Source organism: Cervus elaphus, chromosome 8 (assembly GCF_910594005.1).
Source record: "Cervus elaphus chromosome 8, mCerEla1.1, whole genome shotgun sequence".
Taxonomy (NCBI): domain Eukaryota; kingdom Metazoa; phylum Chordata; class Mammalia; order Artiodactyla; family Cervidae; genus Cervus; species Cervus elaphus.
Window position 1 is genome coordinate 16,402,621 of NC_057822.1, and position 12,587 is coordinate 16,415,207.

Here is a 12,587-nt window from a genome sequence, read left to right on the forward strand (position 1 = left end):
TTGTTATTCCTCCCCACACAGTGTTAGAAGGGCTAAAGACAATTTGGAACTTAGCTAAGGGGGCGCTGAACCCAGGTGACATACAATTTAGGTTTAATGAAAAATACCATTCTCAGTCGCTTCTGTGCATAGCCAAATGATGGTGAGCTGTCCTGGTGTAGAAGTGACTACAAGGAATTCCCCAGGTCATCAGAGTATTTATGAAGAGTCTGTGCGCAAGGAAACTTGAAATGTCCCTAGTCTTCCATTTTCAGAAGTTTGAGGAAGGTTTTCTCAAATTTAATAGAAGTCCTAAAAATTTACACAGCATTACCAAAAACTAAATGTGAAGTTGAGAGAAAAATTTCTAATCTCTCAATAATAAATAAAATTTTTTTTCTTTCACTGTAGAAAATATTACAAACTTCTCACATATGTAGAAGCAATCAAAGAGCATAAAACAAAAAATATCCAGAAAGAAAACGATGAAGCATGTGTGGAGTCCTGCCCCAAGGCCACAGGTGCAAAATCTTGCACCAAGGCCTCAGAGCGGAGCTCAGAACCCAGGTCCCTTCTGGCTGACTGAGCCCCTTCGTAACCATTGCCAAAAGCCCCAGTGATCAACACCATCAGGCTTCCTGACCTCAAATTAGGCAAAGATGCCCACCCCGGTAGTCACCCTACAGTGTCCTAACCAATCACCTAATGCCAACCTTCCAGCAGGAATTTTCTTTGCTTAGAGGCTATAAAAGGTGACTACTAACCCATGAAAACTGTCAACTCTCCCTGGTCTGTCAGGAGGTTGGTCCACTGCACTTGCAGTGCCCACATTATCTCTGCTCTTTGTTCTTAATAAAATTACTCCCTTCTGAAATGCTGTGTCTGGAAATTCTTTTCCAACCCATGTGGATTACCTCAACAGCGTGTGGCAAGCCACTAGTTAATAAAACATTATTTTTCTGTTGCTGGTACCTGTCATTTTTTTTTTCCTTTACCTACTTAAAAAAGTGAACTACAGTTGATTTACAATGTTGTGTTAGTTTTAGGCATACAGTAAAGTGATTCGGTTATACATATATCGATTCCTTTTTAGATTCTTTTCCTATAGGTTATTATTATAAGGTGCTGAGTCTAGTTCCCCGTGCCATATGGTAGGTCCTTGTTGGTTATTGATTTGTCAGTTCTTAAAATTTGAATTTGCAATTTATTTCTCTCATGCTCACTCTGGATATTCACTTTAATACCTAAACTTTCTATTCTGTTGTTTTACAGAAGGCCTCCACAACCCTGTGACTAGGGGGCCCACAAAACCTGGATGCTCCCTTCTCCCTGACAGTCTGGGTGAAGGAAGGCGAAAGATGAGCCTTGGGTCTGGTAAGGCTGGATTCCTGGCTCTTTGCAGTTGAGCTCAATTCCAACTGACAAAGGAAAGATAAGACACAGAGATAAATGGGAGCAGAACAGAGGGAGCGGTGGTTGTCGCTGGGCAGACAGAATTATTACGGTGGCTGTTTACGCTGTGTTTACTTTTGGCTTTTCAGTAATAAGTATGTACTTCATTTGTAATCAGAAAAAGGAATCCCAGAAACAAACTGAAAAAGAAAAAGGACTTGGAATCTTTGGGGGTTGGGGATCTTCCCCCTGCTCATTTGGTTGTGTTTTCATAGAACATGGATTTTAAGTTAGTTCCAACTGATTTTTCAACCATCAGGGTGGGGCAGAGCATAAATAACGGTGGAAAAGTGAGTAGAAAGCCCCCCAGGGACTTCCCTGGTGGTTCAGTGGCTAAGACTCGGCACTCCCAATGCAGGGGGCCTGGGTTCAATCTCTGGTCAGGGAATTAGATCCCACGTGCCGCAACTAAAGATCCTGCATACTGCAACTAACAGCTGGCACAGTCAAATAAATAAATACTAACAAGACAAAACAAAAAACCCAAAGTGAAGACAAATTTGAGAAAAAGAAAACTTGGAAACTATAGCCCTTCCCTTCCTGGTTTTGGTTTTGACTGAGTAAGACAGGGTCAGCTGCAGGCGCCCAGCTTCTGTCCTGTCTCTGGGGGGCTGGGCCCTGCCCCTTGGCCAGGTGTACCCACTTCCCGTGTGGTGGCCCATTCACCTGGAGGTCTACACACGTGGCAGTGTGTTTCAAGGCGCAGATTCTGGCTGCAGAAGCACTGAGGGTTATAGTAAAGATGCAGATTCCCAGGGCCAGGGCCACACACTCAGTCTCTCTGGGGGTGGGGCCAGGACTCCTGCTTTAGCCAGCTCTTTAAGGGAACTCTGGAAAACTAAATGAACTTGGGGGGATAAAACAGTGTGGAAAGGGAGAAATTAGCATTGACAACAGGCATCCCCCCCGAAAACTGAGCCTATACTTAAAAATTGTTGCTGTTGCTTCAATTTCAAGAAAAGCTATGACAAACCTAGACAGCATATTAAAAAGCAGAGACTTCACTTTGCCAGCAAAGGTCCGTTCAGTCAAAGCTACAGTTTTTCTAGCAGTCATGTACAGATGTGAGAGTTGTACCATAAACAAGGTTGAGTGCCAAAGAACTGATGCTTTCAAACTATGGTGCTTCTCTCAGAAGACTCTTGAGAGTCCCTTATAGAGCAAGGAAATCAAACCAGTCAATCCTAAAGGAAATCAATCCTGAATATTCATTAGAAGGACTGATGCTGAAGCTGAAGCTCTAATACTTTGGCCACCTGATGTGAAGAGCCAACTCACTGAAAAAGCCCCTGATGCTGGCAAAGATTGAGGGCAGGAGGAGAAGGGGAGGACAGAGGACGAGATGGTTGGATGGCATCATCGACTCAATGAACATGAGTTTGAGGACGCTCCGGGAGATGGGAAAGGACAGGGAAGCCTGGCGTGCTGCAGTCCATGGGGTCTCAAAGAGTCTGACATGACTTAGCTACTGAATAACAACAGCATTAGACCATAAAATAACTTTGAATATTTTATACAGTCAGAGACTCAAAACTTTCAAACACAGTTCACTGGAAAATCAACAGCTCTCCCAGAAGACGGCACAGCTTAGCAGTAACGAGCAAGCAGGCTCAAATAACATTTGAGCATGTTCCTCAACCTTTCTCAACCTCAGCTTCCTCATTTATAACATGCAATGCGAGCAGAATTCACCCCAGGATTAAATAAATGCAATCAAACGTGTGAAGTAGTCAGCACAGGACTTGGCCCAGGACGCATGCCCAACTAATTTAAGACATGCCTATGACTGTTGTTAAAAGTAACTGAACAATAGATTTAAACTTCAAAATAAAAACAAAAAAACTGAGATTCTATGAAAAATACCTACAGCCCTTTAATCAAGGTATTGAAGATATTTAAAATCAGGGCACTATTTTTAGGAAGAATTAAGTGGCATAGTATGGATGATTCTGAATTAAGAATTATTAATTAAGACTTATTTAAGATTTATTTGGCATAGTATGAATGATTTTAAAAAATTTAGACATAACCAAGCATACAGAAGTTGGCAAGTCATCAATCTGCCCTGCTACTGAAGAAGAAACACAAAAGGGTGTTCTTCACCAGAATTATGAGTAAAGGATACATTTGATGTGACCACTGCTATTCTCCAGGACTCTCTGAGCTCCCTGTGGTCACCAGTATTTTCATGGCCCCCCCGGGCTCTGCAGTGCTCAGTGCTGTCTGCTTGTCCTTGAGGGGGTGCAAACAGGCAGCGAGTGTGGCCTTGCAGGGTTCAGGGGTGCCCATCAGTGCTCAGAAGGGAAGGAGCCATGAGTCCAGGAATCCTAGGAAAGGGCTCCCTTTCACTCTCAGAACACCCTGGGGGGCCACCCTCGCTGCACTCCATCCTTATCCCCAAACTAGCAGATTTTCAGTCACTGGTGTGTACAATAACCACTCCTGAGATTATGGTAAAGGGGTCTGGGGTGGGGCCTAGATTCTATGTGAATCCACATTCAATGGTCTGGGACTTTGAGAACCCTGGGCCAGCCGCACTGGAGGAGAACCATCAACGCCCTGATCACTCCTCCCTGTTATCTCCAGCCCTCATCAATAGCACATATTTATCTGCTCTGTGTTCTCTTTTATAAACTTCTGGAAGATAAGAGCCTGTGAGACTTTTCTAGGATTCTGTGGTATGTTCAGCAAATGACTTGGGTTCAATAAAATCTTTTTGAATACAGTTTTCAAAAAATCAACATATTTCTACTGATCTTGATAGATCTACAATCTCCCTAGTACATCAGAATGGGAGGTACAAGTTGTGATTTGGGGGCACATTCCCTAGGGAAATGCAACTCCTGTCTCTGGCAGGTTCCCTCCTTTGGCACAAGCAGTTGGCAGCCCCCATGTGAACAAGCATACAGCGCCCCCCCACCCACCAACCCTCCCTAGTGGGAACCATCAGAACCCAAGCGGGGCAGGTGAGGTGAGTTGCAGTTGCTGGCCAGCTGCCAATTTCAAATCAGGACTGTGTCTGGGACTTCTCTGGTGGTTCACTGGCTAAGATTCTGTGCTCCCAGTACACAGGGCCTGGGGTTCGATCCCTGGTCAGGGAACTAGATCCCACATGCCACAACTAAGAGTTTACATATCACAATTAAGGATCCCAGATCCCACATGCTGCAACTAAAACCCGGCACAGCCAAATAAAAAAAAGAAAAAGACCGGGTGACTAACAGCAGCTAAGGAGATCTAAGGAACAAAGACAGCAAATAGGGAGTGTATTTATAACCTCAGCAATTACTGCTCGACAGTAACTTTTCTAGTAAGACTTTAAACTGCTTCTACAGGGGATCCTTTGGTGATCGGGCCCAGTGGGTGGCATGGTGGCCACCCACAGGTCTGTCCAGGTACTAACCCCAGGAACCTGTGCATGTGGCCTGGTTTGGATAAAGAGTCTTTGCAAATTTTAGTTAAGCTGTTGCTGTTCTTCAGTTGCTAAGTCGTGTCTGCCTCTCTGTGACCCCATGGGGTCTGTATCCTAGATTATCCTAAATCCAGAGACAAGTGTCATTATACGAGACAGAAGAGAACATAGGGACTTCCCTGGTGGTCCAGTGGCTATGACTTCGTGCTCCCAATACAGGGAGCCTGGGTTCGATCCCTGGTTAGGGAACTAGATCCTGAATACCACAACTAAAAAAAAAAGATTCCAAGTGTCACAACTAAGACCCAGCACAGGCAAATAAATAAAATTTTTTTTTTCAAAAAAGAGAAAGAACATAAAGAGAAGAAGAGAAGGTTATTGGAGATGGAGGCAGAGTATGGAGGTCCATAGCCACAAGTCAAGGAGGGCCTGCAGCCGTCAGAAGCTGCAAGAACCAGAAAGGTTGTGGGACAACTTGATTTTGGATTTCTGGCCTCCAGAACTGGGAGAGAACACATTTGTGTGATTTGAAGCCATCCAGTTTATTAGAAAACAAATACACTGGGGCTCCCCATCTCTGTACTGAGTGCTTTCTGTACCTCATTCTTTTTTTTCTGTACCTCATTCTTAACACTCACGTTGCCACTGAAAAGAGACTGACACCGATGAGATAAACAAGCATGCATGCGACTTTTCTAAATATTTCCTTCCGGTAAAAAGAATAGTACCTATGCATTAAGGAGATTTAGAACTACAGACTGCGGTAAAGTGACACCATTTCCGGATGCCATTAAGTCGGGCCACTGGTTGATTTCAAAACTCTGTCCCTTTTGCGTCTTGCCAACCTGCATGATCCAGCTGGGAGTCACAGCATGTTCGGGGTCTTGTTTTTGTTGTTGCTGTTAAAAATCTTCAGTTAACAAGTTAACATCTTCAAGTTAACATCTCACCCATGGCATTTCATTGTGCAGAGGTGCTAAAAGCTATCAGGGGAGGGGCCATGGTGGGGTTTCTGTCTGAACATACCTGCTTGTGCGCTGGGAAGACCCAGCATCTGAGGGCTGTGTTCTCGACAGCTCCGCCACCACCCTCCAGAGAAGCCCCACCAGTGTGCCTTCTGCTTTTCTCACCATCTTGCTTTTCAACATGCACATCCTATCTAATGCAGCTCCGTCCTTCCTGACAAAGCCAGTGCCCTCCCAGATGTCAGGGCTCAATGACTTCCATCAACAGTTCGGAACCCAGGTGCCTCACTCCCCGCCCTTCTCGAGCACCTCCCCGCTTGACCTCCTTCTGCGGTCAGTTAGGGTCCTTTGATCCCTGAGTCGTTCTGAGGGGCAGTGGTGCTTGTCCGTGACTGGGGGCCAGTGGTCACCCAGCCTCCTACGTCATCTCCCTTCTTTCATCCACTCTTGCCCCTCTACGTACTGTTCTTCACAAAGCAGCCCGAGTGAAACAGAAGTTAATGTAGTAAAACATGAATCAAACTGAGTCACTCCCCTGCTCTGCGCCCTCCGACAACCTCCCAGCTCATGCAGGGTAAACTCCAAAACCCTCACCGACAACGCCCTCATGCCCAGCCCTTGGCTGTCCTCCAAACTCAAGTTCTGCCAGCATATACTGGCTCCAGCCGGGGGTCCCTGGAAATTCCATGAACAATGAGGTGACCAGGGAGACCAGTGCCCAGGGTGAGGTGATGAGGGCCTGGGTGGGGCAGCAAGGGGAAGCTTTCTGCTTCCGCCTGTCCCTGTGAAAGCTCATGCACCTGCACCCGCCATCTTTTTCCTTCCCAAGTCACTGTCTCTGCTTCAGTTGTTGAGAGCCTGGCTCCCAGCACCAACGCCGACCTGCCCAATCTGAGGAGACTTCAGGGTCCATGTAACTGAACCAGTCAACCACCAGCATCAGAATTTCAGGAGTCCCTTTTAAAGCCTTCATTTCCATGTGCTCAGCTGTCCGTCATGGGGCTTCAGTCTGAACTGGCCTCAATCTTTGCAACTGCTTCTCCTTTCAGATCTTAGCTTTGAGCACCCACTGCTCACTTGTGCACTCTTGGATCGAGGTTCCATCACACTGCCATCCTCTCCCAGCCAATCGGTAGCTCCCCCAACTCACACCTTCCCTGTGTGGTTGGTGGGTGTGACCAGAGGGTCCCACAGCAGCAGAGTCTTTGGGGAGCTCAGATCATGGCCCCTCACAAACCTGTGACTCCACAGGCCTCTCAACGCTTCGAGTGACCACTTAACCCATCTAGAAAGATCTCTCCCTCCTGTTTTCCACGGCACTGTTTTCTCCTGGTTCTCCTCAAGCCTCTCTGACTGTTCACTTTCTGTCCATCTCAGGGGCCACCCTTCTTCTTCCCCGACTCCTGACATGCTGGTGGGCCCTCTGTCCTCAGCCTCGTCCCCCTCCCTGTCCACCCTCTGCCTCAGTGGGTGACTTCAACTGGTCTGATGGTTTTGGCCATCCCTGTGTGCTGGTCCATCTAGTCAAGGCTATGGTTTTTCCAGTAGTCATGTATGGATGTGAGAGTTGGACTATAAAGAAAGCTGAGCGCTGAAGAATTGATGTATTTGAACTGTGGTGTTGGAGAAGACTCTTGAGAGTCCCTTGAACTGCAAGGAGATCAAATCAGTCAATCCTAAAGGAAATCAGTCTTGAATATTCATTGGAAGGACTGATGCTGAAGCTGAAACTCTAATACTTTGGCCACCTGATGTGAAGAACTGACTCCTTGGGAAATCCCCTGATGAAGGCAGGAGGAGAAGGGGACGACAGAGGATGAGATGGTTGGATGGCATCACTGACTAGACATGAATTTGAGCAAGCTTGGGGAGTTGATGATGGACAGGGAAGCCTGGCGTGCCACAGTCCAAGGGGTCGACAAAGAGTCGGACATGACTGAGCGACTGAACTGAACTGAACTGTGTGCTGATGACTGACAAATGTGCAGCAGCCTTCCCTTCTCATAGATGAGGCACAAGAAACCCAAGAAGCTAGACGGGTAAATGATAACTCTTAAGGATGGGCATGGGGCTTCCCAGGTGGTGCTAGTAGTAAAGAAGCTGACTGCCAATGCAGGAGACACAGATTTGATCCCTGGGTTAGGAAGATCCCCTGAAGGAGAGCATGGCAGGAATGCTTGGAGAAACCCATGGACAGGTGGGCTACAGTTCATAGGGTTGCAAAGAGCTGGACACGACTGAAGCGACTTAGCACGCAGGCACACACACAAGGACGAGCATACCTTCAGACATTATGAAGGCTCTAGAGTGTGCCTTTTAGCTATACTCTAACCGCTTTCTGTTTGCCAGCGGGTCTGGTTAGGATAACAACTAGGGCCACTGTGCCCTCTGCCCCTGGAAGCAAGTTGGTCACGATGGAACGTCTCATAAACACAGTATCATAACAGATCAAGCCAAATCCTCGTGTGTTACTGTAAACGGTAAGTCCATCAATGGCCCATCTCTCCTTTCTATTATGGGGTCCCCACTCCCTTCACATGGTACTTACTCCCAAGTACTCCGTGGTCAGAAGCTTCTCTCCTGAGAGCTCTCCAAGCTGGGGCTGGATCAGTTCGTCCTTGTCCAGATCGGCTTCCATAGTGTCATGGTCCTCCTGTTTCAAAGGAGACATGAAGTGAGAGCTCTGACCCCGCTGGCAAGTCCTCAGAGGGTGGCTCCCTGAGTGGGCACCTGTCGTGAAATGGGAAGGCCTTGGGTTGGCATTTCAAGGGTCTCAAGAGCAGAACGCCCTCGGCTCATGACCTCCATGAAGATGAAAAGGAAAATGCCAACCCACCTCTTTAAGAAGTCTCGTGCCTAATGACCACTTCCATGACCACAGGTGAGAACAGATTCAACAAGATGCTATTGAATGGTCTCTCCTAGTTACAGTTCTCAAAATGTTTTTCTCTGTGAGGTCAAGACCATGTGAACCAGCGAGCCTACAAATAACTATTAAGCCCCTCCATACGCACAGGCATTACAGGGGATACAAAACTGTATATTATAGGCTTGTTCTTCTCATGAAATTTACAGTCTGTAAGTGAAAAGACTCAATAAAAAGATAAGAACTGTTCTGCTTCCAAGGAGTGGACATCTTTTCCCTTGTTGCTCCCACTAAGCAAAACCAAAAATACTGGACGTTATGTACCAAATAAATCTAGGAGACCCTGAAAGGTGGAGAGGAGGAGGCAGACTGGCTGGCTGTTCTGGGACACAAGGAATGAAAGGTGGTGAGTCCCCGGGTTTACTTTTGGCCTTAGGGAGTCTAGACTTCGTGATGAAGAAGGCGGCAACCCAGAAATGAGAATGGGAAGACAAACGCTTGCCCTCTCTAGCCAAAGAACCAGTAAAGGGGGGTGCCCAGTGTGCTGGGACTTTTAGACACTAAGCAGATACTGGAGCAAACACTGTCAAACGCGCCCCCCCCCCCCCCGCCCCCGGCCACAGCCCCAACCAACCCCCAAGCACACCGGCAAGGGAGCTGAGACTTCTGCCCTCGTCAGGCTGTGATGTCACTGGGAGGGGGGGTGGTGACATCAGAGGACAAGTAGGGAGGGGGAGTTTCGACCCTGCTGGTGGTAATGAGCCATCCCCACACCCCAGCACCAGGGAGAGAAGAGACCTGGTGGAGAGCCTGGACTTCCACCCCCACTTGGCGGTAACTCCGCCAAAGGGGGATGGGGTCAGAGGAGCCCTGGTGAGACCCAGGATGTCCACCACTGCCTTGTTTCTCCATGCTCCTGCGGTGTCGGGGGGGGCATGTGGGGAGCAGTAATGCGCCGTTCCTATGGCAGAAGCCTCCTAGGAATGGAGAACTCCCACCCCCGTTCTGCACTAACGAGGAGTCTCCTCCCCGCTTCCCCTCTACTGGGTCTCCATAGAGGCCAGGGGCAGAATCTGGACTTTTATGCACTTCTAACAGTAATGAAGAGGAGCCCCTGCTCCCCTGCCAGAGCAGCGTCAGAAGAAGCCAGATAAAACAGAAGATTCACATAAGACAAAAGTTTCATCACATGGTATCCAAAGTATTGGGGTTTAAATAAAAAAATCACTCATCATACCAGGCATCAGAGTGTTCTCAAAACTGAATTAAGAGAAAAATGATAGATGCCAACATCAGGATACAGAGATGCTAAAATTATCTGAAAATATTTTAAAGGATCCATCATAAAAATGCTTCAGTGAGCAATCACAAACACTTTTGAAACAAATGAAAGAAACAGTCTTGGGACTTCCCTGGTGGTCCAGTGGCCAACACTCTGAGCTCCCAGGGCACCTGGGTTTGAACTGAGTCCCATATGCTGCAGCTAAAAAGATCCTGAATGCTGCAATAAAGATCAAAGATCCCACGTGCTGCAACTAAGACTCGGTGAAGCCAAATAAATAAATAAAAGTAACTATTAAAACAACAACAAAAAGGAAAGTCTCAAGACCATAGAAAAGGAAAAACAAAGTAAACCCAAAGCAAGCAAAACGAAGGCAACAACAGAGAGAAGAGCAGGAATCAGTGAAAAGAAAAACAGAAAAACAAAAGAGAAAATTGGTGAAACTAAAAGCTGGCTCTGAAAAGATGGATATAATTGTCAAACCTCTAGTGAGACTGACAAAGGAAAGAGACATAAGTTACTGATATCAGGTATGAAATAGAAGCTATCACTACAGACCCGCAGACATCAAAAGGGGTGGGAGGGAGGTTCAAGAGAGAGGGGGTATGTATATTTATGGCTGTTTCACATTGTTGTATGGCAGAAACTAACACAACATTGTAAAGCAATTATCCTCCAATTAAAAATAAATTTTAAAAAGGGATAATAGGGACTACTATGAGCAACCGTACATAAATTTGACAATTTGGATAAGAAACACAAATTATTACACTCTCATAACCTGAGTAATCCTATAACTATTAAGAAAATTGAATTCATAATTTTAGAATCTCCCCCAAAGAAATCTCCAGGCCCACATGGTTTCACTGGAGAATTCTATCAAACTTTTGAAAAAAAAAAGTAACATCACTTCATGGCAAATAGATGGGGAAACAATGTAAACAGTGACAGATTTTATTTTTATTTAATTTTTTTATTTATATTTTTTAAAATTTACTTATTTTAATTGGACGCTAATTACTTTACAATATTGTAGTGGTTTTTGCCATACATTGACATGAATCAGCCATGGGTGTACATGTGTTCCCATCCTGAACCCCCCTCCCACCTCCCTCCCCATCCCATCCCTCAGGGTCATCCCAGTGCACCAGCCCTGAGCACCCTGAGCATCGAACCTGGGCTGGCGATCTATTTCACATATGATAATATACATGTTTCAAAGCTATTCTCTCTAATCATCCTACCCTCGCCTTCTCCCACAGAGTCCAAAAGGCTGTTCTTTACATCTGTGTCTCTTGCTGTCTCGCACATATGGTCATCATTACCATCTTTCTAAATCCCGTATATATGCATTAGTATACTGTATTGGTGTTTTTCTTTCTGACTTACTTCACTCTGTATAATAGGTTTCAGTTTCATCCACCTCATTAGAACTGATTCAAATGCATTCTTTTTAATGGCTGAGTAATATTCCATTGTGAAAATGTACCACAGCTTTCTTATCCATTCGTCTGCTGACAGATATCTAGGTTGCTTCCATGTCCTGGCTATTAAAAATAGTGCTGCGATGAACATTGGGGTACACGTGTCTCTTTCAATTCTGGTTTCCTCAGTGTGTATGCCCAGCAGTGGGATTGCTGGGTCATATGGCAGTTCTATTTCCAGTTTTTTAAGGAATCTCCACACAGTTCTCCATAGTGGCTGTACTAGTTTGCATTCCCACCAACAGTGTAAGAGGGTTCCCTTTTCGCCACACCCTCTCCAGCATTTACTGTTTGTAGACTTTTTGATACCAGCTATTCTGACTGGTCTGAGATGGTACCTCATTGTGATTTTGATTTGCATTTCTCTGATAATGAGCGATGTTGAGCATCTTTTCATGTGTTCGTTAGCCATCTGTATGTCTTCTTTGGAGAAATGTTTGTTTAGTTCTTGGGCCCATTTTTTGATTGGGTCGTTTATTTTTCTGGAATTGAGCTGCAGGAGTTGCTTGTATATTTTTGAGATTAACTCTTTGTCAGTTGTTTCATTTGCTATTATTTTCTCCCATTTTGAAGGCTGTCTTTTCATCCTGCTTATAGTTTCCTTCATTGTGCAAAAGCTTTTAAGTTTAATTAGGTCCCGTTTGTTTATTTTTGCTTTTATTTCCATTACTCTGGGAGGTGGGTCATAGAGGATCCTGCTGTGATTTATGTCAGAGAGTGTTTTGCCTATGTTTTCCTCTAGGAGTTTTATAGTTTCTAAAAATATGGAACGCTTCATAAATTTGCATGTCACCCTTGCGCAGGGGCCATGCTAATCTTCTCTGTACTGTTCCAATTTTGGAATGATATATGGAAGTATATGTGCTGCCAAAGCGAGCATGACAGATTTTATTTTCTTGGGCTCCAAAATCACTGCCGGTGGTAACTGTAGCCATGAAATTAAAAGATGCTTGCTCATTGGAATAAAAGCTATGACCAACCTAGACAGCATATTTAAAAGCAGAGACATTACTTTGCCAACAAAGGTCTGTCTAGTCAAAGCTATGGTTTTTCCAGTAGTCATGTATGGATGTGAGAGTTGGACTATGAAGAAAGCTGAGTGCCGAAGAACTGATGCTTTTGAAGTACGGTGTTGGAGAAGACTCTT

At 45.5% G+C, this 12,587-nt stretch overlaps 1 protein-coding gene and 1 non-coding gene across 3 annotated transcripts in view; both read right to left on the reverse strand.

Annotated features, from left to right (window-relative positions):
• The window catches only part of ARMC9 (armadillo repeat containing 9), a 171,376-nt gene that overhangs the window by 29,897 nt on the left and 128,892 nt on the right, over window positions 1–12,587 (reverse strand). For both annotated transcript variants that reach the window (XM_043909702.1, XM_043909703.1), the window contains exon 20: window positions 8,357–8,461. In XM_043909702.1, coding sequence (XP_043765637.1) covers window positions 8,357–8,461 — 105 coding nt within the window. The remainder of the gene's footprint in view (window positions 1–8,356; window positions 8,462–12,587) is intronic.
• On the reverse strand, window positions 12,199–12,301 carry LOC122699061. The gene has a single exon (XR_006342547.1). It is a non-coding gene; the product is annotated as a U6 spliceosomal RNA (small nuclear RNA).